The 24,911-nt window shown below is 39.7% G+C and overlaps 1 protein-coding gene across 1 annotated transcript in view; it reads right to left on the bottom strand.

Moving 5' to 3' along the window:
* ADCY5 (adenylate cyclase 5) overlaps positions 1 to 24,911 on the bottom strand; it is a 197,548-nt gene that overhangs the window by 75,665 nt on the left and 96,972 nt on the right. The window contains exons 2-3 of the mRNA XM_048953830.1: positions 10,120 to 10,269; positions 4,985 to 5,106 (exon numbers count right to left, since the gene is read on the bottom strand). Of these exons, the coding sequence (XP_048809787.1) occupies positions 4,985 to 5,106; positions 10,120 to 10,269 (272 nt within the window). The remainder of the gene's footprint in view (positions 1 to 4,984; positions 5,107 to 10,119; positions 10,270 to 24,911) is intronic.

Below are 24,911 nucleotides of genomic sequence, written 5' to 3'. Positions count from 1 at the left end.
TACAAGAAATCATTTGGAAAATTTTTGGAAAAAATCCAGAGAAGTACATCCACAAATTTCTACATTCCTTTAATATAGTTTTATTTATTGAAGGTGGTAAAATCAAACTGGTTTCTGCTTAGCTTTAATAACCTCTCACGATAAAAAAGCACAAAAACAGAAACTAGATGAGCTTCTGAAGAAAACCAGCCAATTAGCAAAACTGTCCCCAAAAGACAATTTATTGTCTGACCAAGACTGGAGAGAATATGTCTCATCATAAACACATTTAGCATTTCAGAAGACATTTTGCTGTTAGCAAGTTGGAAGAAGCCCCATGCCTGTACTCACCAACCAGAACACACCATTGAGCAGTGCACTGCTTTCAACTGGTACATTCCATTACAGCCATGCTCTGGGAGCTCTCCTATGAGCTGCACAGAGCTCAGCCTTGCTCTGCCATTTATACTGATAATTCTTTTAACCCCAAGAAATATTAAGGCTGGACATCCTGTGTACTGGAACAGTGTAAAGAAGGAGAAAATTGCTCTTTTTAGTTGAAATTTTTGAAAACATAACACATAATTAGATAACAACTTGCAATCCAAGAGTTTGATGCCCTTTGTAAGCAACTAATTAAGCACCACAACACCCATAAGGTGAAGAGTTTAAGTTGACATGGCTGGATTGAAAGCTCTGACGCTCAGCCAAAGTGCAACTGTTCAGTCATTTTTAAGGAGACATTTTCATTGTTAGAATGTTACTAGACCAGAAAACTACTGTTAGTGGGAACAACTAGTTAAAAATGGCTTTCATTTACAAAACCAAAAGCAAATAGACTGTTTCATTTCTGTGAATAGTTTAGTTCAAGTTCTCAAAATGCTTAGAAAACTCTGAGATCAGGTTAATGTTGTTGAGTACATGATTCATAAGAATTATGCAAAGGATCTAAAAGAGGAAACTGTCACTTTCACCATGCTTGGATGTTGGTCCTAAAATAAACTTCTTAAAACAGTTCATCAAAGGAATTCCAGTGACAAAGCCAACCTTTATCCCTTCACAGAGGACTTTAAGTCCCCTTTTACAGCATAGAGATTACTATATTTGGCCAAACCTAGATAACATTAAAGCCACTATCTCTGCAGAGAAGTACTATAAATAGTCAATATAAAACATTTTAAATTCTGCCTAGGAAGCATTTCAGTAAACAGTATTATCTATGAGTATTTTAGGGTTTGTCTATCAGACATAATCTCATTCACGATAAAGTAAACTGCTTTACTTACATAATTCACCTTGTTGTTTGCCCGGAATTACTTGCATGGTCTCGGGAACTCCTTTCCTGATTTCATTTGACAATAGACTTTATATTTAACACACATACGTGTGAAAGGTCACGTCACGCTCCACTGTTCTCTGTTTGTCAAAGTTAATTCTCATTCAATGCATCAGGATGGGGAATGGTTTCATTCCCGGTTCAAAGTTTTTGCTCATTTGCATCTCAAAAGAGAATATTAACCCCAAACCTTCATCTTACTTCCATCATCACCCTAATTTCTTCAGAAGAACATAATCTTGAAACAAATTTTGCTGCCAAAAAAATGACAGGAAATTATATTTTCATTGTGGATAAATTAGTCTCTGAATTTTACTTTCCATAACAATAAGCAGGAGATTATGAACTCATTCACAGGAAGTCCTGATAAGGTTCTAAAAAGGTTTGCTTTTATCCATTCAGGTCAGAGAGACATAAAAACATCACCTTTTCCCTCACAGAGATAAACTAACCCCTGAGATAAATGTAACATAATAAGCAATATTGTGGCAGAAATGCCATTAGTAAAGGATCATGACTGTGTTTTACAGACCTACTCCTGGCAGCTGGGAAAGATCTTTGTACGTTGTTTGATGTTTGGCTGTGTTTTTTGTGTGTACTGTCTTTTTTTTTCCAAGGGAAAGAAAAATGTATGTTTCACAATATCACAGACTGAAAATATCACAGCAGAAATGGACATTTAAAGACTCCACATTTTAAAATAGAAATTAAGCAAAAACACATAGCAATTTCACATAATTTTAGCATAAAATTTTCTGCTGGTAGAGTGATTTGGGTTTGTTTTTTAATTGAAATTAGAGGTGGTTCCAAATGCCCAGGCCCAATCATTCCTGAAAATTAGAATATTTAATCTTCTCTGACACAGAATGTTGCAAACCCCTTCTCCCACTCAAAATCCCAAAGCAGGAGCGGGGCTCTGCTTTTGGGCCTCTGGAGCTGCGGCCTCCATACTGATGGGGAAATCTGTGATCAGCTTGAACAGGCTGTAGAATGGTCAAGGCATTACAACAGCAATCTTAACAGTAAGCAAAAGTCCCCATTCGTTTTACTTCCACAGAATCACAGTGCTGCTGGGGTTGGAAGGAACCTCAAAGGCAATCTAGTCTCAACCCTCTACCTCAAGCAAGGTTGCCAACCATTAAATCAGGCCCAGCTCAGTACAACCCCGTACAACCTGGCCCTGGATACCTCCAGGGAAGGCGCAGCCACAAGTTCCCTGGGCAGCTCATGCCAGTGCCTCACCTTTCATTGACAGTCTGCTTTTTCAACTAATCTGAGAGAGTGGGAAAAGAGAATCATTGCCTATGGTCACTGGCGGAGGGAAACACGTGTCTCTGCACACATACACACAGACCTTCCCACCTTTGCAAACTGTGGAGGAAATGTTTCTGCTCGTAAATCAGCAACAGGAAGCCAGATTCAATGGCTGGGCACAGCACCCTTCACATGCCTCTCAATTGCCTTGACACAATAACCTCTAGCTCATAAAAACTCGGATCTTATGACATTTTTGAACAGTGACAAAAACAAAACAAAATTACTTGCAGCGTTCTAATGTCAAAAGCCTCCCCTGGAGTATTTCCCCATAAGTAATGTGTGCACTTGCTTTTCTTCATCCAATTCATTAATCCGCATTGTCGAGGCACTACCCCCTGCCACCACTGTGTTTCCAGGTGCACGTAAATGCTTCAAAACCATTCACAGTAATTTCCACCAGGGGTGGTTTCAGAGCACCCAGGCAAGAGCAAAGGCTCCAATACTGAACTCCTAGTGTGAAATGAGTCATTTGTACCAACTCGTGTTTCCTTTTTCTCTATTCATACTTAGTTATTCATTTCCCAACAGTGTACAAAGATGAGATGTTCCTAAGTTACCTCCTCTCTGCTCTCAGTACATGTGGGTAAAAACTACATGAAGCTGTGACCTGGCAAAGTAAAAGAGAGAAAGTAGGAAAAAAAAAGTGTGTGTGTTGAATACTGAACTTGATTTGCATGTGTTAATTTATTATTAATTTGTTTTTGCTTATTTAGTGACATAATTGAAACAAAATTTCAAAGAAGCATCATCCTAAACAGATAATAACCTTTACTAGGATTTAACTGTGCTGAATGACTTTTAGATCTGCAAATAATGATATACAGAAACAAGTGTGAACAAATAGAATACCATACTGATTAGTCTCATGTCACATCCAATGACTTGCATTCAATTTGAATGTCAAGCTAACCTTTGAGTACTGGAAAGAAGTAATTTCTCTATTACAAAAATTCACAAATGCCATCTATCACAAGAAATTTACATACCTACTGGAACAGTAATAATGGAAAAAAAGGGTATAAAGACAGAAAACATCTACTGCAACACCTACTCCACTGTGATCACTCCGGGAAAACTATTCCCCTCACCTTTATTATCATAATTATGTTCTTAAATGCTCATTAGAAAACCATTACAAGTATTTAACAGCTGATGACATTTTTGCCTTCAGTATTGCTAGTGGACATTTACAACTTTGCCCAGCCACAACCAAAATGACAAAAGACCAAAGTGAAGTTGACCCAAGCCAGTGCAGACTTGCCCCAATTTCAGTGAGTTTCATATGAGATTCCACAGCAAGCAACCCCCTCTCAATTTTCCACTTGTCTCCACCCCCAATGTTAAGGAAATGTCAACTTGCTGTAGCCTTCAGAATCTTCAGAATTTTAATTTGATTTCACTGCATCATCTAATGGAGTTTATGCAGGCACAGTAAATAAAAGATGCAAGAAATCCATTTCTACTAAGTATCAGAAAATATAATTAATCAACATACTTAAGCTATATAAGAGAGTAGGCTACACAAGCAGTTTACAAGGAAGTCGCTTGTTTAAAGTGGTGATGGACAGAGCAAGGAGGAAAGCTGCCTGTTCCCAGCCCTATGTCTCAGAAGAAGTACTTACAGAGCTGTTACACAGTGTCAGGATCTGGCCTGACAGACACAGAAGTCATTCCCAAAGTGACTACAATAGCAGAGGTAAAATGTGTTAAGATTAGGTTAAACTGCAGCCCATAAAGATATCCAGCCACTACATTAAAATTTCAATCCCTTTTCCTTGGGGAGTGGACAGAGGGAACCTGGTGACATGCAGAAGCTCTTCTGCTCATCCACATAAGCCAAGACACAGCACTGTGTGGCTGACTGGTGGCTGAGCAGGTGCCAAGGGCTGTCACAAATGGACATCCTGCTTGAAATTACAGGCTGGCAAGGACTGCTCCAAGGGACCTGAACCCCAGCTGGGCTTTGCAATTCATCCCACAGAAGATGGTACCCATCTTTAACTTGCATCCCTTCATGACTTATCAGAAGGGTAAGCTTGTTACTGCTGAAAAAATAACCAAATTCAAATAATCCACTTTCTCAACGCCATTGAGACACAGTTCAGGAAAAAAAAAAAAAAAAAAAAAAAAAGTTTAGTTAAAGCTGTTTCTCAAAGGAGGATGTCGAGGACACGTGGCAATCCTTCTCCTGTCCTGTAAATAAATTTACAAAGTCAACTGGTGACACTCCAAACTGCTTTTACACTTATTTTGGATCATGTGCTGCTGTCATCTTCATCCCTGGGCCATAGGTGCCAAGCTTTGGGAGAGTCCATCCTCCCCAGCAGCTGAGAGACAGCCTGCTCTTCTTACCTGACATTGTCATGCTTCTGGATGTAGATCTTATGAAACATCATATCTTCCTGCTTGGCATTAATGTCAGCTTTCATCTCCATGGCAACATGTCGAGGAAGTACAGAGAGCAGGAGACGCTCCTGTGGAGTCAGACAGATGAAGCAATTAAAGCACCTGCTGCCCAGTTAACAAACACACTTTGCTCCGCACTGGGGTGGAATGAAGTCACCACACTGGGGGTGATGAGTACAACCAAGCAGAACCATACCCATAAACCCAGCAGCTGATCCCCTGTTAAGGTATCTGCAATTCTATCCTGACCCCAAAACAAGAATGCAACACTCTTGCATTGGGCATTGTGATTAACAGTTGCCAGTTCTTGCAAATGAAAGATCCACACAATTCAGAAATTGCACTTGCACATTCCTAGAAGGACCCTGCTACATGATACCATCTGACCTTCCACACAGTCTCTCCACACCACCATGAAGTCCCCTTTCCCATACCACCCCAGAACTCACACCCCAACACCTTCAGGCACCATTTAAAATCTCTTCTTCCCCTACCTAATAATCTGAGCACATTCCCCATGCAGGTACAAACCTATTCTTAGCAAGTAACAAGTTAATAGGAACGCTCCAATAAAATGAGCATGAGAAGTTAGGCCAACTATGCAATACAGTGCTACACCTCTACACTTAAAACCACTACTAGTGCCCAGTTGAATTAAGACCCATACAACCACTCATCCCCCACAAGAGTGCTTCCAATAACCACCACCTGTCATCAGCATTTCACTGCTCTCCACCCTCACTCAGAACAACTAAATTGCATTTTTATTTACTGATAATAGCTTTAGTGTGACTTTCATAATACCGTTTTATGAGCTGTTCCAGATATAGTTTTGTATGCTAGGCAAAAATTAGTTGCATGACAAAACAATGACTTTCTGGTAACTTTCCTAAAAGCTCACACAAAATCCAGCACTTGCTATTATTCTAAATTTGGTGGCAATTTTATGTAAAAGCTGTAGAATTTACACCTGCAGGTAATAAGCACCCTAGGGATGTATTTGTGTATTTCAGGGATCTCACCTGATTAATTCTGCCCATACCATTCACTCTCTGTATTCAATTTGATTCCCACTCACACCCTGCTCCTGAACAGGAGGGTTTTGGCCATGGTTGGAGAAGGTGCTGGGCATCTCCCCCAGATCCAGCACAGCCCAACTGGCAGGCAGTACTCTGGAACAGCTGAAAAATCCCAAAATCCCACACCTCATTCTCCTTTACTATTTTATTTCCTTGCAGTGAGCACAGGGAAGAAAAATGGCCTTCCTTCCCGATGACAGAGACCATGTAGAATAAACGAAGGTGCCTAACCCTATCTAACAGCTCATTAATTCTCAACAACACAAGGAACAGTAGGGCTCAAGCACCAGTCCTGACTCAGAGGGGTCAGCATTCCTGCACTAATTATTCACGTCACCAAACTTCTTGCCTGCACTTCAGTTATAAACACATCCTAGTTTCTGGTTTCTAATTTCTACGTTTTTTTTATTTTTCCTGAAAGTTCCTCATTAATTTCTTCCTCTAGGGAGGGAGATAAACTTTGAGGGAACCAAAAGGAGGTGAATGTGCTGAGTATGTGTTCAGCATGCACTGAAACGTATTATACACTTCAGCACTGCCCAGTACTTACATCTTCCCCTTTCAACATGTACTTTAAAGAGACTGATTCTCACCTCCAGCCCCTAAGGAAGTAGTAATAACACAGGAGAAGATATGTTAGAGGGATGTCTGCCTTCCCAGCTCCAAACTGCAGCAGTCCTAACAAGATACTTGTTTTGTAAAGCACTCTCACCAGCATACTGCATGTGCTAGCATTCACACATCAAATTTTATATTTATATATATATGTATATATAAAAGATGATGAATCATGCACGTGTCCTCAGGCTTCTGCCAACTATTAGCGTACTCCTCAAGCGCAAAAGCACAACACATTTTGAGTGTTTACCAGAGTAACTAGTGTTACATGCTGCTGTCATTTGCATATGATAATTGGCATCCCTCAAATGTGTGAAAGCTGCTATTCTACATGTGCATCCTCTAAATAACTCGGAGCTCACTGGAGAGTGCAGGGGCACCCCAGGTTGGAACATTCCCTGTGGGTGCAGCAGAGTGGAATGATTTTTTTTTTAATTGCTTGCAAAACAAGGACACGTTCGGGGGAGTGAATTTCTCAACTAATGCTCCAAGGGATTTTTCACACATTTCTGGCTAACTTTTGCAGGAGAACCCCCGGCCCTGCTCTTCCTGACACCACAGGCACTTGCCAGATAGAACCCACCAATGTTTTCAACACATTCAGGATCTCTAGGAAACTAACACCTCTCTGAACTATCACTAAGTGGGAATAAAACTTAACAAATGAAATGACTGCACACAACAGGAGCTATCTTCCACATAGGAACTAATTAGGAGACTGAGCTGCATGACAGAGCTGGACATTACCTTCATTCCCTATGCTGGGAACATCAGAATCACTGAAATTAACCTTTGAAACTACCAAGAGGAGGCTGTCACAAGTGCTTTAGTAAAGCACAGGCCATCATAAAGACCTTGAAAACAAGAAAAAATCCCTTTACTTCAAATGGAGAGATGAAATTAAGGTCTCCACTAGAGTACAATTTGCATGTTGGTATTACGACTGAAACGTAGTGCAGCCCTCACTGAAAAATCACTTAGGCACAAGTGAGATGGCCGGGACTGCTGCATAACAGGGCATCAGTCTGACCTGATAACAAAAGCAAGAGCAAATTTGTATATAATTTTCATTTCAGTGTATGATTCCAGCATAGCTCTACTGAATTATACATTAAACAAATGCATACTGAGGAGAACCAGTCTCTAGAATAGGCACAGATGAAAAAGTACAATACAGATCTACTCTATTTACGTAAGCACACATGGATATATGCATATGTGGGTGCATATATAGAACACACACATCTACACAATGACTCTACGCTGCATAGGAATTTTAACTATGTATTCTGCACTCCCCCAAGATGACCTCAAGGCATCAACAAATATTTAGTGTTTTATGTCTGACCATTTGTCCTCAGGTTTAGCAACACTGATTATTCATCACATGTTAAGTGATGCAGAGATGAAAAGAACGTGAAAACACATGAAAGCCAAGCAATGCTAGAACTGTGCACTTCTGACAACCACTTTTTTACTAAAATCTGAAGTATTTGCAGGTTATTAAGGGCATTTTTTTTTTTTTTTTAATCCAAGATTATTTTATTCTGGGCAAGGAACAGAGTTACAGCTCTGCCCTAGGCTATCTCAGATAATGAAAGCATGAGGAGTGTCTATCTTGGATGGGACACTCTGGAATTTTATTTCTAATTTTGGGTGCTGGCAGAAACTTAATGAGGAAAAATATAGAGCCCTTTCATGGAGATAATATGCCTGCTTTTAATAGAGAACAACACACAGGAGCATCATTAGGTCTTCTGAAACAGGCAAATGAGTGTAACAGCACCGGGCAGTGCCATTCCCTTTCCGTCTGCACCTGTTTGGAGCCCAGCGCTCGCAGATGCAGGCTGAACTGACATTTATTTGCATCTGCTGTCACCTTAAGATTACCTCAATGCATTATGCATGGAAAAGCATCTGAACTGAACCTGGAAATCAATGTCAGGGCAGACTGTGGCAGCAAGTAATGTTATTAGGAGTCCCCAGCTGCCAGGATTCACCACTCCTGCTGGAAGTTCCGGAGGGCACGTCCAAGTGACTGGCTTTGACCTGTGTTTTTTTGATGTTCTGGCTTTCTTCTGCATGGTATGGCACCTTCTGGAGGCAGGGAAGAAAAAAGGCCTAAAGCTAGAGCATTTCTCAAGGCTTTTCTTTCGTGAATTACTTCTGACACAGAAGCTTCTAGCCCCAGAATGGCACATGCATTCTCAGCAGGGAGGACAGAGCTGTAATCAATAAATAAAATGGGTATTCCCTGGAGCTAATCCTTTTCTCCATCTCAAGGTGCCAAAGGAGTCCACTTGTTTCATCTTCCTGAAATTACATTTGTTACAAAGGAAAATGAAGCTTTGATCGTGAATGTGGTTTTCATACATACATTCTCAAAATAAAGCACATGTACATGCTATTCAACAGTAAGGTTAAACAGCTACTATGTCTAGCCAGAGGAAACTCATAAAACACTGCCAAAAACAGACCCAAAGATGCAGATGGGCTGAGACATGAGGGAAAATTAGGCCAGGTTGCCAAAGAAATGCAAAGATGCTTGATTCATTTGATTCATTCTCTTGATCTCTTTCCCAAGCCCACAACCAAGCTCCAAGATGTCTCCCAAGGGATGGAAGCCCCATTTCATGATTCATCTCAAGATGGACTGGACAGACTACTATGAGAAGTACAAAAGTACTTCAGGGTAGAGATGTGTACTAGCAAAGGAACATCCATGCTGGTCCAAAAGGAGCAGACGTGGTCAGCACCCCTGACAAGGCTGTTTGCTGGCAGCCATGGACCTTTTTATAGCAAATGAACATTGGAGTTGGTGATGAATCTCACTTCTCAGTTAAATACAGCTCACTTGAGGCCTACATGGTGTGCAGAGGTATAAAAACAGAAAGTAAATTTTGAATAAGGCAGGAAGCAGACCCTCTTTGGGGGAATCAGGGAACAATATGTTCAATGGGGCAATTTCTACATTTTTCTCTACAACCCACCTTTGCTGTTGGCTGTGATTTTGCTGACAAGCACACCACACTTCAGCCTCACAGAATCCATCTGAAGCCTGTGTGCTGCATCTAAATTCAACACACGGTGGCTTCAATGGGTACAAAAAAGCTGTGCAGACTATCTGCATACTATGTGATTTTCATCCACAGAGCACAGACCACAGGATTTTTGTAGACGTCTGCAGACAAATTCTTCAGCGTATTGCAGAATACTCCCTGAGTTCTCTTTCAAGCCTTTAAAAATCCTGCTCTTTCCTATCAGCCTCCTCTTGCTTGTATCAGTCATAAAGCAAGAGGCCTACAAATGCAATCCTAGAGGAACAATTTGCATGCTAATTGCATTTCAGCAGTTCCATTTTTTATTTCCCACTGTTGTTCTTACCTGCTGCTGGTTTTCCCTTTGAGAATGCAGCCTGGCTTGTATGCATTCCCTGGTCTCCTGGAAAGCCTGTCTTTGGGACACCTCTGCTGGGTAGTGGGTACACACGCCTACAATGTTTGTACAGGAGAAGATGAGAACATTGGAGACCAGCTGCAACAAAAGGGGAAAAAAAAACAAAGAGAAAATACTTGATTACACTTTGGAAACCTGCCATCAGTAACAAAGCAGCAGCCAGAACTTAGCCCATTCCACACCTCTTTGATCCAAGCCACGGGTAAACCTTAAGCTCCAATTTATTTCACTTCTCTAGTTTTCAAATATAAACCTTCTATATGTGGCCTCAAATATATGTTCTTAGCATTGTGTATTACTTCCCTGGTAAAATACAATAAAATAAAAAATACTAGCAATGCTATAGTCTTACCTTTGGTCATCCAAACCTTGGAACTACTGTGACAAAAATGCGCCTAAAAATGCACCGTTACTTTGCCAGCTAAGAGTCAGCTAAGCTTCACGCAGACAGAGGAACACAAATATTTCCACATTTGCGTACTTACATATCTGGCTTGAAAACATGCCAAAGATATATATAACTGCTATTTTGAAACGGTGCTTAAAATAGTGAAGGGAAAATGCTGGTGTTCACAGAGTTTAAGAGCAATCCTTTCTTTATGTAGTTCATCTCAAAAATTTATGTTAGTAGGTTAAAAAAAAAAATTACATTTTCTACATTTCTATGAACATGGCTACAGAAAAGGTTATTAAGTCTGACATATATTTGGACTGGACATGTATAAAGGAAAAGCAACATCACTCCTCTGCTTCCACATGGATTATGTTTTGTAATAAAGCAGTCACATAACTTTCGCTGCAAACTAGTGTCGCAACTCTTATTTCCTAACCATTTTTTAATAAAAAGGAAAAAATAAAACATGTGCTGGCATTTGGTTCATGTATAATGTTCAAAACTACTTCTGACAGTATCATATAAATATTTTCCCCTGACAGAGGTCAAAATAAAACTTCTGGAGAGCTGCACAAACTGTACTGCATCTCTCTATGAGGACACTTATTCAAAACACCTCTGTTCTCTGTGGGGAAAGACTGTCAAACTTACAGGACTTTTAAATTAAAACAGAGACCTTTATTCTATTCCCTATAGACCAAATATAGTTTAAATACACCCTTTGCCTTTGTTACTAATAATTTCCAGAGCAGCCCCTTCACTGAAAACACAGGATCAGGCTCCAAAAAGCAGCACCCTCATGGGCATCACTCAGGCCACAAGCCAGCAGTGGGTGCTCAGAAGTCCCCAGACCAGGGAGGAGAGGAGCTCTTCGTGTATCACCCACCAACATCCCAAAGAGCAACAGAAAGTCTGCTGGGATTACTCAAACATCTTGACTACATGCAAGCGATGAAGACATCGGAAATGGTTTTATTAACAACTCTGACCCGAGACAGGTTTTAGGCAGGAAAAAATTGGTCTTTCAGCTCAAAATTAAGCAATACGTTGAACTACAACCAGCTGAGGGACTTCTCTCTGAGGATGGCTGCCAGTAGATGGCAACACACAAAGCTCCTGTATCCTGCTGCATTTTGGGCTGCGTCCCTGCAGAAAGTTCCCACGCTTGTGTACTATACTAAAATACGATGACTTGCAGGTCATAGATACCCGTGGGTGGTTACCATCAACACCAGTTAGATCTATCTGCAGATAACTGGTTTTCAAGGAGGAAAGTCTTTCTCATCCCCTGCAGATTGCTCCCTTCATCTTAAGTGTTCTCACACAGGACAGAGATAGGGCTAAGGAGCAGTTCATACACGTGAACATGATCCTAAATTTGCACATTTACAAACCCTTACTATTACATTCTCATTCAGCTCTTTCTAAGGCTGGCTGAATCCTGACAGGTCCAGTGTCCTGCGTCTCTTCTTGAAGCTGATCAGACATCAGCCAGCTGCCAGCTAACCCACTACTGCATCCGATGGGCACTTGATAGGGGTTTTTTTTGCTGATAATGAGCAGAAAGGCAGGATCTTAAGGATGAAAAATCCCTCTCCAAGTATAAAAAACACTGGTGTTCATTTTCACAAAGAAACAGCTTAAAAATGGAACAGAAAAAGGACTTTCCTGGGAGTTACTCAGATTCCTGCTTCACGGCTGCATTACTAGCAGTCTGTGAACAACACTTCTACAAGTTCAAGATGGTTATTATCAGTATTTTCAGGAAATCATCAGCCTGGAGAAGACAAGGCTCCAAGGTGACCTGATAGTGGCCTTTCAATATCTAAAGGGAAGCTATAGGGAAGAAGGGGACAGACTCTTTAGCAGGGTTTGCTGTGATAGAATGACAGCATAGATTTAGGTTAGGTAAAGGAAGAAGTCTTTTACAGTGAGGTGGTGAGGCACTGGAACAGTTTGCCCAGAGATGTGGATGCCCTGTCCTGGAGACATTCAGGCCATGGGCAACTTGATCTAGCTGCGTTGTCTCTATTCATTGCAGAGGAGTTGGACTACCTGACTTTTAAATGTTCCTTCCAGTTCTAAGGATTCTAGGATTGTAAATATTCAGCTTTCTATTTTAACCCCAAGAAACAAGGCCTCATTTCACTTACAGTTAGTGCAACCCCAAGCAAATTTCCCAAAACAGTAACTCAACTCTTGCACCAAGAACAGGAGACCCCTCAATCCTGACAACAAGCTTTCCATGGGTAGACATCAGTGTCAACAAACAGCCCCCAGCAGGAACAACCGTGAAAACATCACTGCCCTGAAGTAGCCCTTAGAAGCCAAGAAGCACAGCTCAAGGCACATGATGATGCACAAAGATCAACTCTGCCAATGCAGAGTAAAAAACACTATCAAACATGATTCATAAGGTGTGTAGGCCAACAAAGCAACTTGACTGTTAAGCTCTCACTGATATCATTCTCCATAAACCCTTTGCAAACTAATTTAAAAGACAGACTCAGATGATCCTGTTTTTTCTAAAAACTACACTGCAGCATAAGTTTAAAGAAATAGGCACCTGTATGTATTCTGTGAAATAGAAGCTGTATGGCATCTTTGCAGCACTCTGAACCCCAGGGAGGGAAATTAGAGTGTAATGTTAACAGCATCAAAGATCTGCAGAGGTGTAAAACTGAAGCTCCTACTATCTGCAGCAATGCTTGTTATGTAGGCTGAATAAAGATCATTTTATTCAGTATGCATTCACAAACATTTTCTTCACAAGTATTTTATACCATGTTACAGCAGAAAAAGAAAATATCTAACCTCATTTTTTTTTTCATAGTCCGTTGTCTTAATAAAATGAATTTGTACCCGGTTTGCCAAACGGTACCACTAGCTTATCGACTTCCTCGCCATTTTGCTATGGTAACCAGCTTCAGTCTCAGGAGAAAAGAGATGATGTAGATGTTAAAAAACTGAATCTCTAAGCTCCACTGCCTGAAAAGTAGAAAGATATTATTGCAACTACTTCAGACAATCTGCGTTGAAGAGCTGTTCAAGGCAATGGGAAAATACAGTTGTCTATTTTAGAGTTGAATTCCTTCCCCTGCCTAGCTACAGTCTGAGAAGATTCCTGCCCTTCTAATTTTGGAAAATAATAGTTTATAAAAGACTATTTCACTTACATATAACTCCTAGATAAGCTATTAAATCAGCCTGCGGTAAAATCGCATTTGAACGTTTCCTAAACTGGTATGTTTACTCCTACAGCATCTGTGTGTGGCAGAGAAGTGCTATTATTCTGATGTTACTGAGGCAGAGGTGTTTAAAGGCAATTCAGCACCTAACAAAAAGCTATGCACTAGGACGGCTCTTCAAAAAAACGGCGTGACTTCTTCCTTCCACTGAAATTATAGATTGGTCAATCTCAGACAACAGAACAGACAAGACCATTTCTTGTCACTTTGTCTCGCACCTGGAGCACTGCAATGCTTTTGTTGAACTTCTTGCAGGATACTGCTTTCAATATTTTTCCCTCGGTCACCAAAGGAAGAATAAAAGAAACGAGAAATGGAAACAGTTCAGTTACACATGTTCTTGGAGTTATGAAAACCTGGTATTACAAAATCAAAATTGAGAGCTAAATCTGGCCTGGCTTTGCTGTTACAAAATTAACATCTTGGGCATTTCAGGAAAGGCTGAGGAGGAACCCTGATGGTTCAGTGATCAGCGAGAGCCTTCCAGCAGAAAGAAATATCAGCTTGAATCAACATTGCCATGTTTCTCCTTTCTATCTTTCTATTCTGTTATTCTTCAAACACCAGCTACTATTCAATATGTAATTAAGAGACAGCATACTTAGGAGAGATGGCACCAAGACAAATTTTGTTACTTCCTTTCCTCTGCCAGTTTTAACAAGGCTGATTACTACCATGAAAACACGTGCCAAATTTCTTTGAATAATATAGCTTCTTGTAATAATCAGAGCTTTTTATTCCTTTCCTTTTTCCTTTTTTTTCCACCAAGTTACCGTTCCTTGACTAACTTCTCTTGCAGAGGTTCTAAGCTATTTCTTTTCTGAGATCCCAGCATTAGGTCATTTTCTGATAGCTTATCAGAAAATTTACATCAAAATATTTTGATATTGTCGCAAAGTCCCACTTTGCAAACACGTTTTAAACTTCTACCACGAGGCAGTAAAACTGCCGCAAGGGAGAAAGAAAGCACGTTTCTTGGGGAACAAAAAGCCACAGCAAACTACTAAGAGGAAAAGAATTGTGTATCCCACTTTCTGGAGTTTCTCTCTGCCCTGCCTCTGCTTGCCAGCTCTCGTAGTACTTATGTAATAGGAAATCTTATGTTCAATCAACTATTGGTACATGAGCTAGATTAAAAACAGATAACAACTCAGCTTCTAGATTGCTTTTTACAGTGGTTATATACTGAGTTGACAAATTGGATCAACTATTAATGATAGGAGCAGACATTGGAATTACATTTACTTTTGAAAGTTTCTTTTTTAACCACAAAAAAAGAAAAAAAAAGAAAAAAAAAAAAAAAAAGGTTATAAAATCTTTAATTCTTACATGTAACAGAGCATAAGAACCAAAATGTGATGGCATACAAAAGCTCTAGCTATTTCTATAGCACCTGTGTGTGCAATTCAGAATGGAATCATGGATAAATTCTAAAGTTCAAAAAATAAGAAACAAATATTATGGAAAAAAAAACCTGTTATGATGCTATTTTAAAGCACTAAGCAGCTTAATAGCCCTGTATTGCTTCTTTATATTCTAATATCTCAGAAAAAGAAAAAAAAGGAGCAGCTACAGAGCCAAAGGCATAATGAAAATTAAAACGAAAGACAACATCAGCTGGCTCCAAGATCAAATTACTCACGCATTTGAGGCTGTATATACAACAACATCCTTTGTTTCCCTAATCTACAACCAGCAGAGTATTAAGAAAGAGAAAACCTGTAGAATACGTTAGAGAGATAATTAAACCGTCATGTGGTGCTCCTCTCATGTTTGGCCAGTACAGAACTAGTGAAGAATTTAGGAGTTCTTATTTTAAAAGTGACAAATATTTTTACTGAGTTCTTGAAATAACAGCAATAAGAAAAGATAAAACACAGGAGTCTCGGAACAAATCTGCCCAAGTTGCTATGTGATGCCCTCCCTGTGTTCTGGTACATCTGTGCAGCAAGCATTCAATTGGATCTTAAGCAGAACAGAAAATAGACCATGGCCACCATCTCCAGACTTCTCTAAGCAGCACTACAGAAGCCAGCTCGGAAAACCTGAACGCTTCCCTAAGACATAAGGCAACTTAATGATCCCCAAAGTAGCAGAATTTACCGAAGAGCGATGTTCTCAATTGAAGAAAACTACTCAGAGTTCAGGACAACAAGAAATTATTTGTAGAAATATTTCCGATGCCTTTTTTGCATATTTTTTTCCTATGTGGAAAGCTGGTAAGCAGTAGAAGTTGTCTACTTCAGCCTTTCAACTTGACTTTACATCCAGCATGAAGTTACTCCTTGAGAGCAAATTAGTGGTACCATGCCTAAGATCACTGAGAGAATCTACCTGCCACTTATGAATATCTCTGCTCAATAATTCAAGTCAATAAAAACACGACACTGCAGCCTTCCATCCTGTATATTTCTCTGACCATCTCACCTTTCCACTGCTCTTCTTCTCCCAGGGGAAGGACAAACAATTATCTTGCCTCACATACATTCAGTCTTCCTTTAGAATAAAAAAATAATACCTAAATCACCTTTTATATGCATACCTGTAGGTAAAGTCTCGATACATTACACACCTCATAAAGAATAAAAAATCAAGATTTTCATGGTTTTCCATTCTCTCAGATGAAAGCAAAATGTCTGTTGCTGCTTTCTTAGTTTTAATCTCACACTACTCAACAAGATTTCCATTCATTTACTGGCTGCTATAACAGCAAACCTGCCACGCACTCCTTCCTGCTGATACTCTCGCTGCCACACAGAGTACCGAAACATAAAGGAGCATATTTATAATTTGTTTTTATAACTAAAAATGTTAATCCCAATTAAAGAACAAAATATTACAAACAGATGTATTTTTAGTAAGCACCTCAAGAGGAAACATTTATACATCAAACTGATTAATTCTACTTATACATTGTTGCCTTTAAAAAAAAAATTCTTTGATTATCAAGGAAAAGAATATATTGTCCTGACCAAACCTTGGTCTAGCACTTGGCAAAAGGGGTATTTCTGTGGCTGAGTTTCCCTGGAACTCTGCCATGATGCCAGCAAAGATCCTCTGTGCGGTAGCACAGTCCAGTAGGGAAGAAGCGTTGCCTTGCACTAGGAGCAACATCACAGGGAAGGAGATTTCAGGTCCTACCATCCATCCTCCCATAATCTCTGTGGCAAACAAGTTTCTGTGCACGTTCGCACTTTACAAACACACAACAAACAAGGACGTGATGGTTGTTCATTTCCAAGCAATAGAGGTATCTACGTGGCAAAGGCTTGAGCAACCAAACACAATTCTTTCAGTAAGATTTCACTAAGCTCTTCAGATAGGACTTCAAACATTCAGAACATCTCTGTGAGGTCCCAGAAGTGGATGAAAGCTCCTGTTCTTACTGTGCATGACTCATATCTGACAATGAGGTTGACCCATACTGGGAACAGACATTTTTTTTTGTTTGGATCAGTGTGTATGTGGTACTTTCCTACAACATGTCGATCGAGACCTCTGCAGCCCCATCCTTTGACATCTCAGTTCTTTAGTCACCTCCAAGTACCACTGCTTGTCCCCTCCATCTTCCTGGTGCTCTGTCTTGTCAATTAGCCTTCAAGCTGCCAGCAAACACAATTCACAGAGAAGTATCTTTTGCAAGACCAATGGCTGCTTCCCATTGCTATGAGAAAAAATACTCATACATCCACTCCTTAGTGATTCTGGGAATGTCTCTGGGATCCCTGTACTCAAACATGGGTAGTGCATCACCCCTTATCTTCCACAGTCATTTAAGCACCAGACTTCACCTACCAGTCACTGAGAAAACAAAAATATTTATCTAGTTAGATGAAAGTCTTATTTATCTCAGAAAATACAGAACATTCGCCAGCTACTCAGCAGGAAAAAAAGAGCGCCCTAAATATGGTCTGTAAAATATAAAAACTATTATTTCCCAGGCACTTGAGTTCATGTTTTCGGGGTGATGGTGAGTCTTTTTGGTTTTGCTTGTTTGTGTGGAAGAAACAGAAAATTGGAGAGACTGGAATGCAGAAGTTGAGATTCATTGCTGTATCTTACAGTCTGGCTGTATGAGCAGTTGAGCTTACTGATCTTTGAACAGACTGACATTCAGCACTGCAGAAAACTATTAGCAGGAAAATTCTCAACCAAATTTTAATTGAGCACAATGGACAGCTTGAAGGCATATTCCTTTACCTTCAGCTTTGTCATAGTCTACAGTTCAAAGGTCTACAGTTAAACAACAGATTTTGACTCTTCAGAATAGCTTATAAAGAAATGTGTGACAATCTAACAGCACTGGTTACAACTAGCCCCGTTTGCAATACAAATCACACAACGCAACTTAGCTGGCCGTTATCTCATTATATCCAGCCCCTCTTCCATCTGCCTTTAGACCTGCACCACTCCACTCTCACTGTCTTTTATTCGGCCTTATTTGTACTGTAACGCTCATTAGTACGGATTATCTTCTCATGTCCCCCAGTCTTTTTGCCAAAAACACACAACCTCACAACTCCGGAATCAAGCTACATGAATATTCCTAAGTAAGTCAAGATAAACCTCATTATTTTCTGATAGATCCAACAATGTAATTCCTTTGCTATGAGATGTGCTTTTCACAGTGCAAGACACACTTTAAGTTGCTTTGTGACATTCAAAGAAAAAAATTTCAAGGTGTACTTTCAAAGCATATGTACTGAATACATCCTCCAAGTCCCATACCACAAGAGTGTATCACTGATTTCCTTAAGCATTACAAAATGGCAAGCAGCTGGATTCTTGAACTGAGATATGCTGTAGCCAGAGGTTATTTTTGTTAAGATTGTAAACCTTTTCTCGCTGTCCTTTGAGAAGATCATAGTGAAAATATTGGTATTATGACACTGTAAAAATTCAAATGCTTAACTAAAACAAACAAATCAATCTCACTGCAATGGAGATGCACGAGTTAGAAGAGCCTATGGATAATTTAATAAGCTGTGTCTGTTGAGAATTGGGCAGGACACGAAGAAAAGAAATCCAAATTTCTAGCTAGTGGAAAATTCAGAATCTGTATTTGAGCTTGTACTTTTATTCTCCCAAAGATTATTACCAGAGATTATGCAGCTGAAAAAGTTTTCTGAGGTGATCTTAAAATAGACCTAATGTCATATTGACCTCCCCAAGAGGATACTGCACACCACAGAAATGGATTTTGAAAAGAAAAGTGAATTAGGAAGATTTAAAGTAACCTAATCTGAGGAAGAAATAGAAAAAAAAAAAGATTTTTTTTTTTTATTTTAGAATATTTTGTAACATGACAGCATGACAGCAAAGAACTGAAGAAATCCCATTGACTATGTAGTTCATTCCCTGCTCGCCTCTTAAATACAGTATACAAAAATGATATAACAATAGGATTGAAGTTTAAATGGCATCTAATTGCCATACTTGCTTGTTTCATATTACATACAATACCTTTCTTAATATATCCCAAAGAGACCCTTCCTTTTCCTGAAGTGCACAATAATGATCATGAACAAATTAGTTTGCAATCTCCTTTCCCTGTCTTCGTCATCTGTTGCACCACAGCATAGATGTTTAGACACGGTTTTGCATTAATATTTTTCATTTCTAAGAACACAGCACCTGTGCAGTTAGCCTTGCCTGGTAACCCTTTCACAAATCATCACTTGTGTCATTTGGAGATTTACTAGTATACTTGAAAACAAAATGATTTCATGAAAAATGCTTCAAATGTGGAAGATTACCAAGCAAATAATTGCTTTAAAAGGAATAAAATAGCTGAGAGAAGTTTTCCTATCTACTGAAAATGAGGTGCAGTTATTGCCTTCATGTCTGGGAAATGAGAGGCATATAAAAACAAAGAATTTATTAAGAGATTATGATAATTTGAAAAAAAAATATTACAAGATAGTGCAAAAATATTTTAGTGTGCGATCAGTACCGTGACTGTAGCTTGAAATCATAAATTGATTCTTTGCTGTGCGACTGTAATGCCATACACTTGTCGGCTTAAATCCCATAGGGAGTGACTAAGTAGTTCCTGATAGGATAAAGGTATTGGAGCCAGTTCTCTATTCTTATCAGTTAACTCTATCAACTTAAGACAGATAGAACTAGCGAAAGCGATTTGGAATTAATCTCCAAGATCTTTGCTCATCAAACGCTTCTTCGTGCTTTATGATCATCAATAGTAAGCAAACATGAGATATCCCTTCAAAGGCAAAGCAGGTGGTCCTTGACAGATTGCAAGGATAACTGATACATCATCTGCAATACAGAAGGCCCAAACACATCTTAATATGCTTCCTGCTGCAGCAGTGCTAAAATAAGTAAACAGAAGAAAAAGTGAACGGATGGTGAAAGTCAGGTCTGTTAAGGCATGGAAAGGGAAGCACAAATATTTGCACTTTTCCTGCAACGACTACACATTTTTTCATATACAACCTGAAATCAAACCACTGCTGTTTTCATGCTTTTTCCACTTGTGCTCAGTCACAAACTAGGTTCTCAGCCCCTTCGAACAGCAGGTCTGCAAAGAACACAATGCTCCTCTGTCGCCACACCTTGGGGTGAACACACAGACATTCAACACTTTGTCCTGGGACTGCCTTAACCAAGAGAACAGAATCAATGTTGCAGAGGCTACCTAAATGCTGAATAATGTCCACCAGCTCACAGGCTAATTTTTATCGGTTTAAAATCAATTCTCAGTAAGAAATATGCTGCGTCTCCTAGCGTGAGTGCCCAACTTCACTTCAGTTTGCACAAGCTTCAGTTTCACAAGCTTCAGTTTGCCCTTAAAATACCATTTTTACAGAGTAGTACTGATACACCTGATTACTGGCGCAAAATAGATCTCTTCAGAACAAGCTGTGCTGCTTTCAGACCGAAACTAGTAGAAAAATCAGTGCTAGTTTTACTGGACTGTCAATACCTACTTTATACAAGTGAATATCCAGAATGTGGACTCCAAGGAGAGTATTTACCTTCCCAGTGTTTCCTCCCACTGCATATGGGTCAGATGCTAGAATCTAATCATGCTTACATCAAACTATGCACACATCAGTTCTAAACAACAGGAAATTAAATTCCAGAAGTTATCTACCCACAGGAATTAAGGAAGGGAATTTGAGATTTAAAACAGTGGAAACAGAAATACAATATTGGCTGAGCTCTCATTCCTCTTTTTAATCCAAGAGTCCCAAGTCCACAAGTGTATATAGCATAAAAAATGTCTAGAAGTGGAAGTCTATGTAGATGATGCTGGACAGTGAAGACTTTGGTTGATCGTGAAACATTTTCTTGCAAGCTTGCCTTCTCAACTCTACTCCTGTTCTCAGTTTGACTAAAAAGCATCAGCTCCCGTATCAAAGGAACAAAAGATGCAACCAGTACCAACAGCTTTAGGGAGAAAATCATTGGTTCTCTGTCTGAATGTGGATGGAAAATGTGCTCAAATATACCTATCTGCAAAGTGCCTGGAAGATGTCAAAGATCCCCTACATGGAAAGTCATCTTAATAACAACAGCCCCTCAAGGGAGGTGAACAATCCTATGCCATGACATCACATTTTTATCCCCAGCTCTGCAGAAATGCCACATTCCGAGCACAGTTAAATTTCACCCAGCACATGTTCAATCAAGGCCCTTTTTGGCAACTTGGCCTTTAACAGCTGTATTGAACAACCATCTCACAATTAAAAAAAGAACATAGGTTACACAGAATCACAGAATGGCCAGGGTTGGAAGGGACCCTCAAGGACCCGAAGCTCTAATTCCCCTGCCACAGGCATGGCCACCAAATTCCCCATTTAATATCTGGCCTTGAACATGATGGGGCATCCACAACCTCTCTGGGCAGCTGTTCCAGCACCTCACCACTCTCTCTGTAATGAATTTCCCCGACATCCAACCTCAATCTTCCCCTCCCTCAGCTTAAGACCACTTCCCCTTGTCCTGTTGTTATCTACTCTTTCAAAGAATTGATTCCCCTCCTGTTTGTAGGCTCCCTTTAGGTACTGAAAGGCTGCAATGAGGTCACCCTGCAGCCTTCTTTCCTCCAGGCTGAACAAGCCCAGCTCCCTCAGCCTGTCTTCCTAGGAGAGGTGCTCCAGTCCCTGATAATCTTTGTGGCTCTCCTCTGGACTTTCTCCAACAGCTCTCTGTCTTTCTTGTACCGGGGACTCCAGATTACACGTTTCCTTATCTAGGTATGTTCAGTTTCTATTTGTGTACTCCAGTGTTCCTTGACATAACTCACATAATCCATCTACTGCAAGCGCTAGGCAATTAAATACCTTTGGTCCCTCTAAACTATTCGGTTTAAATGTTTTTACCCCAAATGCTTGACTATTTGATAGAGGATGCAACACAAGAAGGCACAGTAAGGCAATGGACAGAATGGAAATTTACCCTTTTGTGAGAAAGTATTTAGGCAAAGGGACAATAGTCCCAGGCTACTGGCCTGTACCAGTGTCCTCAATACATACCAAGGGCACCTTGACAGTATTTTTTAACCAGGAGCACAAGTCTACTTCAGCAGAGCAAGAGAAGCTCTACCCCCAAATAGTCTGTAATGAACAGATGTGTTACCTGCATGTGCTGTCATCCATCTCCACAGCATGATGGGGACGCGGGTCTTCAGAGAACCAGCAAGCATTTGATTAATTTTCTCTCTTTTCCACCTCATGAAGTCAAGCAGTTTTGGTAAGACTCATAAAATATTGATACCATCACAATACTTTATTCACACAGAACAGAATTTATTTAATCACTGAAACTGTGTTTTTTCTTTAAATGGTATTTTACTTCTGTCTATATAGGAAAGCAGACAGAATTGGAGGGTGGATTGTTTTTTTGTTGTTTTTTTATTTGCTTTGTTTTAAATAGACAGTGAATTGAAAAGATATTGCTCATTGCCCATAAATAATGGAGTACTTTGCAGAAATTCAGTCTAGATATTTATTGGAATGAAAGAGCCTACAACCTTCTGTTTGCAGAATATGTTAATAAGGGAAAGATGGATGTGACAACTCCATATACAGGTTTTATCTTTTGAAGAAACCATCATGTTTCTGAAAATAACTTTTTTTCATATAGTTCCCTTACAGCTCATCCTGCTCTGATCTGTAGCCCCCCCTCCCAGTTGCCTTCTTTTCTGCCTACCTAAGTACAGTTCGAGTTCTTCTTAGTTTGGAAGGCCCACAGAAAATGGAGTTACAGTCCAGACCTGTAGGATTAAGGTTCAGCCACAATTTTAGTGCTTCTAGAAGACCTTCTGTTCATCAGTTACTACAGACAATGTCCCTTTCCATTTTCATGTTGATAAATCGACCTTTCCCTTTGGTCATTTGGCTGTTACCTCCACTTCTCACTGTGTGTTACAGAACCCACTTTTAATTGCCCAGCAACAGCCAAATTAAAACCATTTTGTGCATTTTTAAAGTATGCACATTGGAAATACCTCCATCTCCTGTGCTGCAAGACTCAGTCACTAATCCATTTAAGCAGCATGAAGTGTTAGGAAAGTCAAATGCAAATTCAAACAGGAGATTAAAAAAATTTCTTTTTTCCCCTGGCCCCAGAGGGAAATCAATTTTTGGCATCTGTGCCCACACACTCAAAGACTTTCAGGTGTATAGCTGTCACGGGTTCAATGAGAGGCTTTGATGATGTGTTTTTAGGAGCTTAAACTATCTCTATAAAAAGTTCGATTTTTAAAAGCTGTTTAAACAAATGAGCTGCACCTAAAGTAAAGTGCAGTCTTCAAGCACACAAAATCAAAAGTAATTCATGTTCTTTTTTGAATCTCAGAAAACTCAGTTCTTGTTCTCCTGTATATGTTCTGGTCTAGCAATTACATCCCGAGTTTTATGGAGACAGACACTGAGAGGTATTAGCAAACGCAGCGAGGGTCAGTGTTCAGAAGTGGAGAGGCTGTTGATTTTATTTCCCACTGGAATCTACTGGGAATAAATGAACTACAGGATTCCAGAAGAACAGCTTGTTCTCCTGGCTTTGCTCTGCTTGAGCAGAAAAAAAAAAATGTTATTAAAATACATACCCAGAGCACAAAGCCTGAAAACAGGCTGTGAGGTCTTCAGCACTCAAAATCACAAGCACAATCTAGACCAATGCCAGCCAAAGCACTTGCCTTTATTTTGATTACTGCTTTATTGTGTTTTTTGTATCATCCTTATTATTAGCAATGGTGCGTCAGTATTGCTGTTGATACTGCTTCCCTCATGATGCTGCCCAAATAACAGACATTTCCATTTGAACCACTGCATAATAGTGGAAGCTAATGACCAAATGAAGGGGTGGCAGTTCACTTTAAAAAGGCTCAGTCTTACAAACCACCACACATCTTTACATCTGACAGGCTGAACTCTGACACTTCAGAGAAAGATCCTCCTAGGCCAATCTATCACTAAAATAATCTATCTCTACACAACACACTTTCAAAATCCCATAAGTTGGGCATTTAATTACAATCATCAGTATGAGAATTTATATCTCTTCTGCTATACAACATTTAAGTAGGGAGTCAGTAAGTATTGCTCTTACACAGGTTTCCTGGTACTTATCCACTACAATCTCTCCCCTACATCCAAATTTGAGATTTAATCTCAGGTTTTAGAAAGGATGGAGTTAATTTAGTACCATCAGAAACTGCACTAACAAGGCTTATGTGATTCCCTACTTGATCATTAACCTGTCAAATTCAGCATAATAAACCCTTCACCAGTTTAAGGAAACACAAAAGACTTGTCACGGAGAGAATTTTAAGAACATGACAATCACGTTTAAATGAAAAAAAAAAAGCATTGATGCTACTTTCCACAGCTGTATTCACAAGAAATAATTTTCCACCTTCACACATTAAAAGCAACTGTTTCTGCAAGAAGTTTTCTCTCTCTCCTTTTTTTTTTTTTTTTTTTTTTTTTGTTAATTTATTGAAACTTTCTGAGCTTTTAGGCTTGTAAAGGACTTCTGAATCACAGAGTCACTCAAAGTGACACTTGAATGCTTTTCAGGCACCAGGCAGTGGTCTGGTATACGTTAAG

Source organism: Lagopus muta, chromosome 8 (assembly GCF_023343835.1).
Source record: "Lagopus muta isolate bLagMut1 chromosome 8, bLagMut1 primary, whole genome shotgun sequence".
Classification (NCBI taxonomy): Eukaryota; Metazoa; Chordata; class Aves; order Galliformes; family Phasianidae; genus Lagopus; species Lagopus muta.
This window is presented reverse-complemented; position numbering and strand designations above follow the sequence as displayed.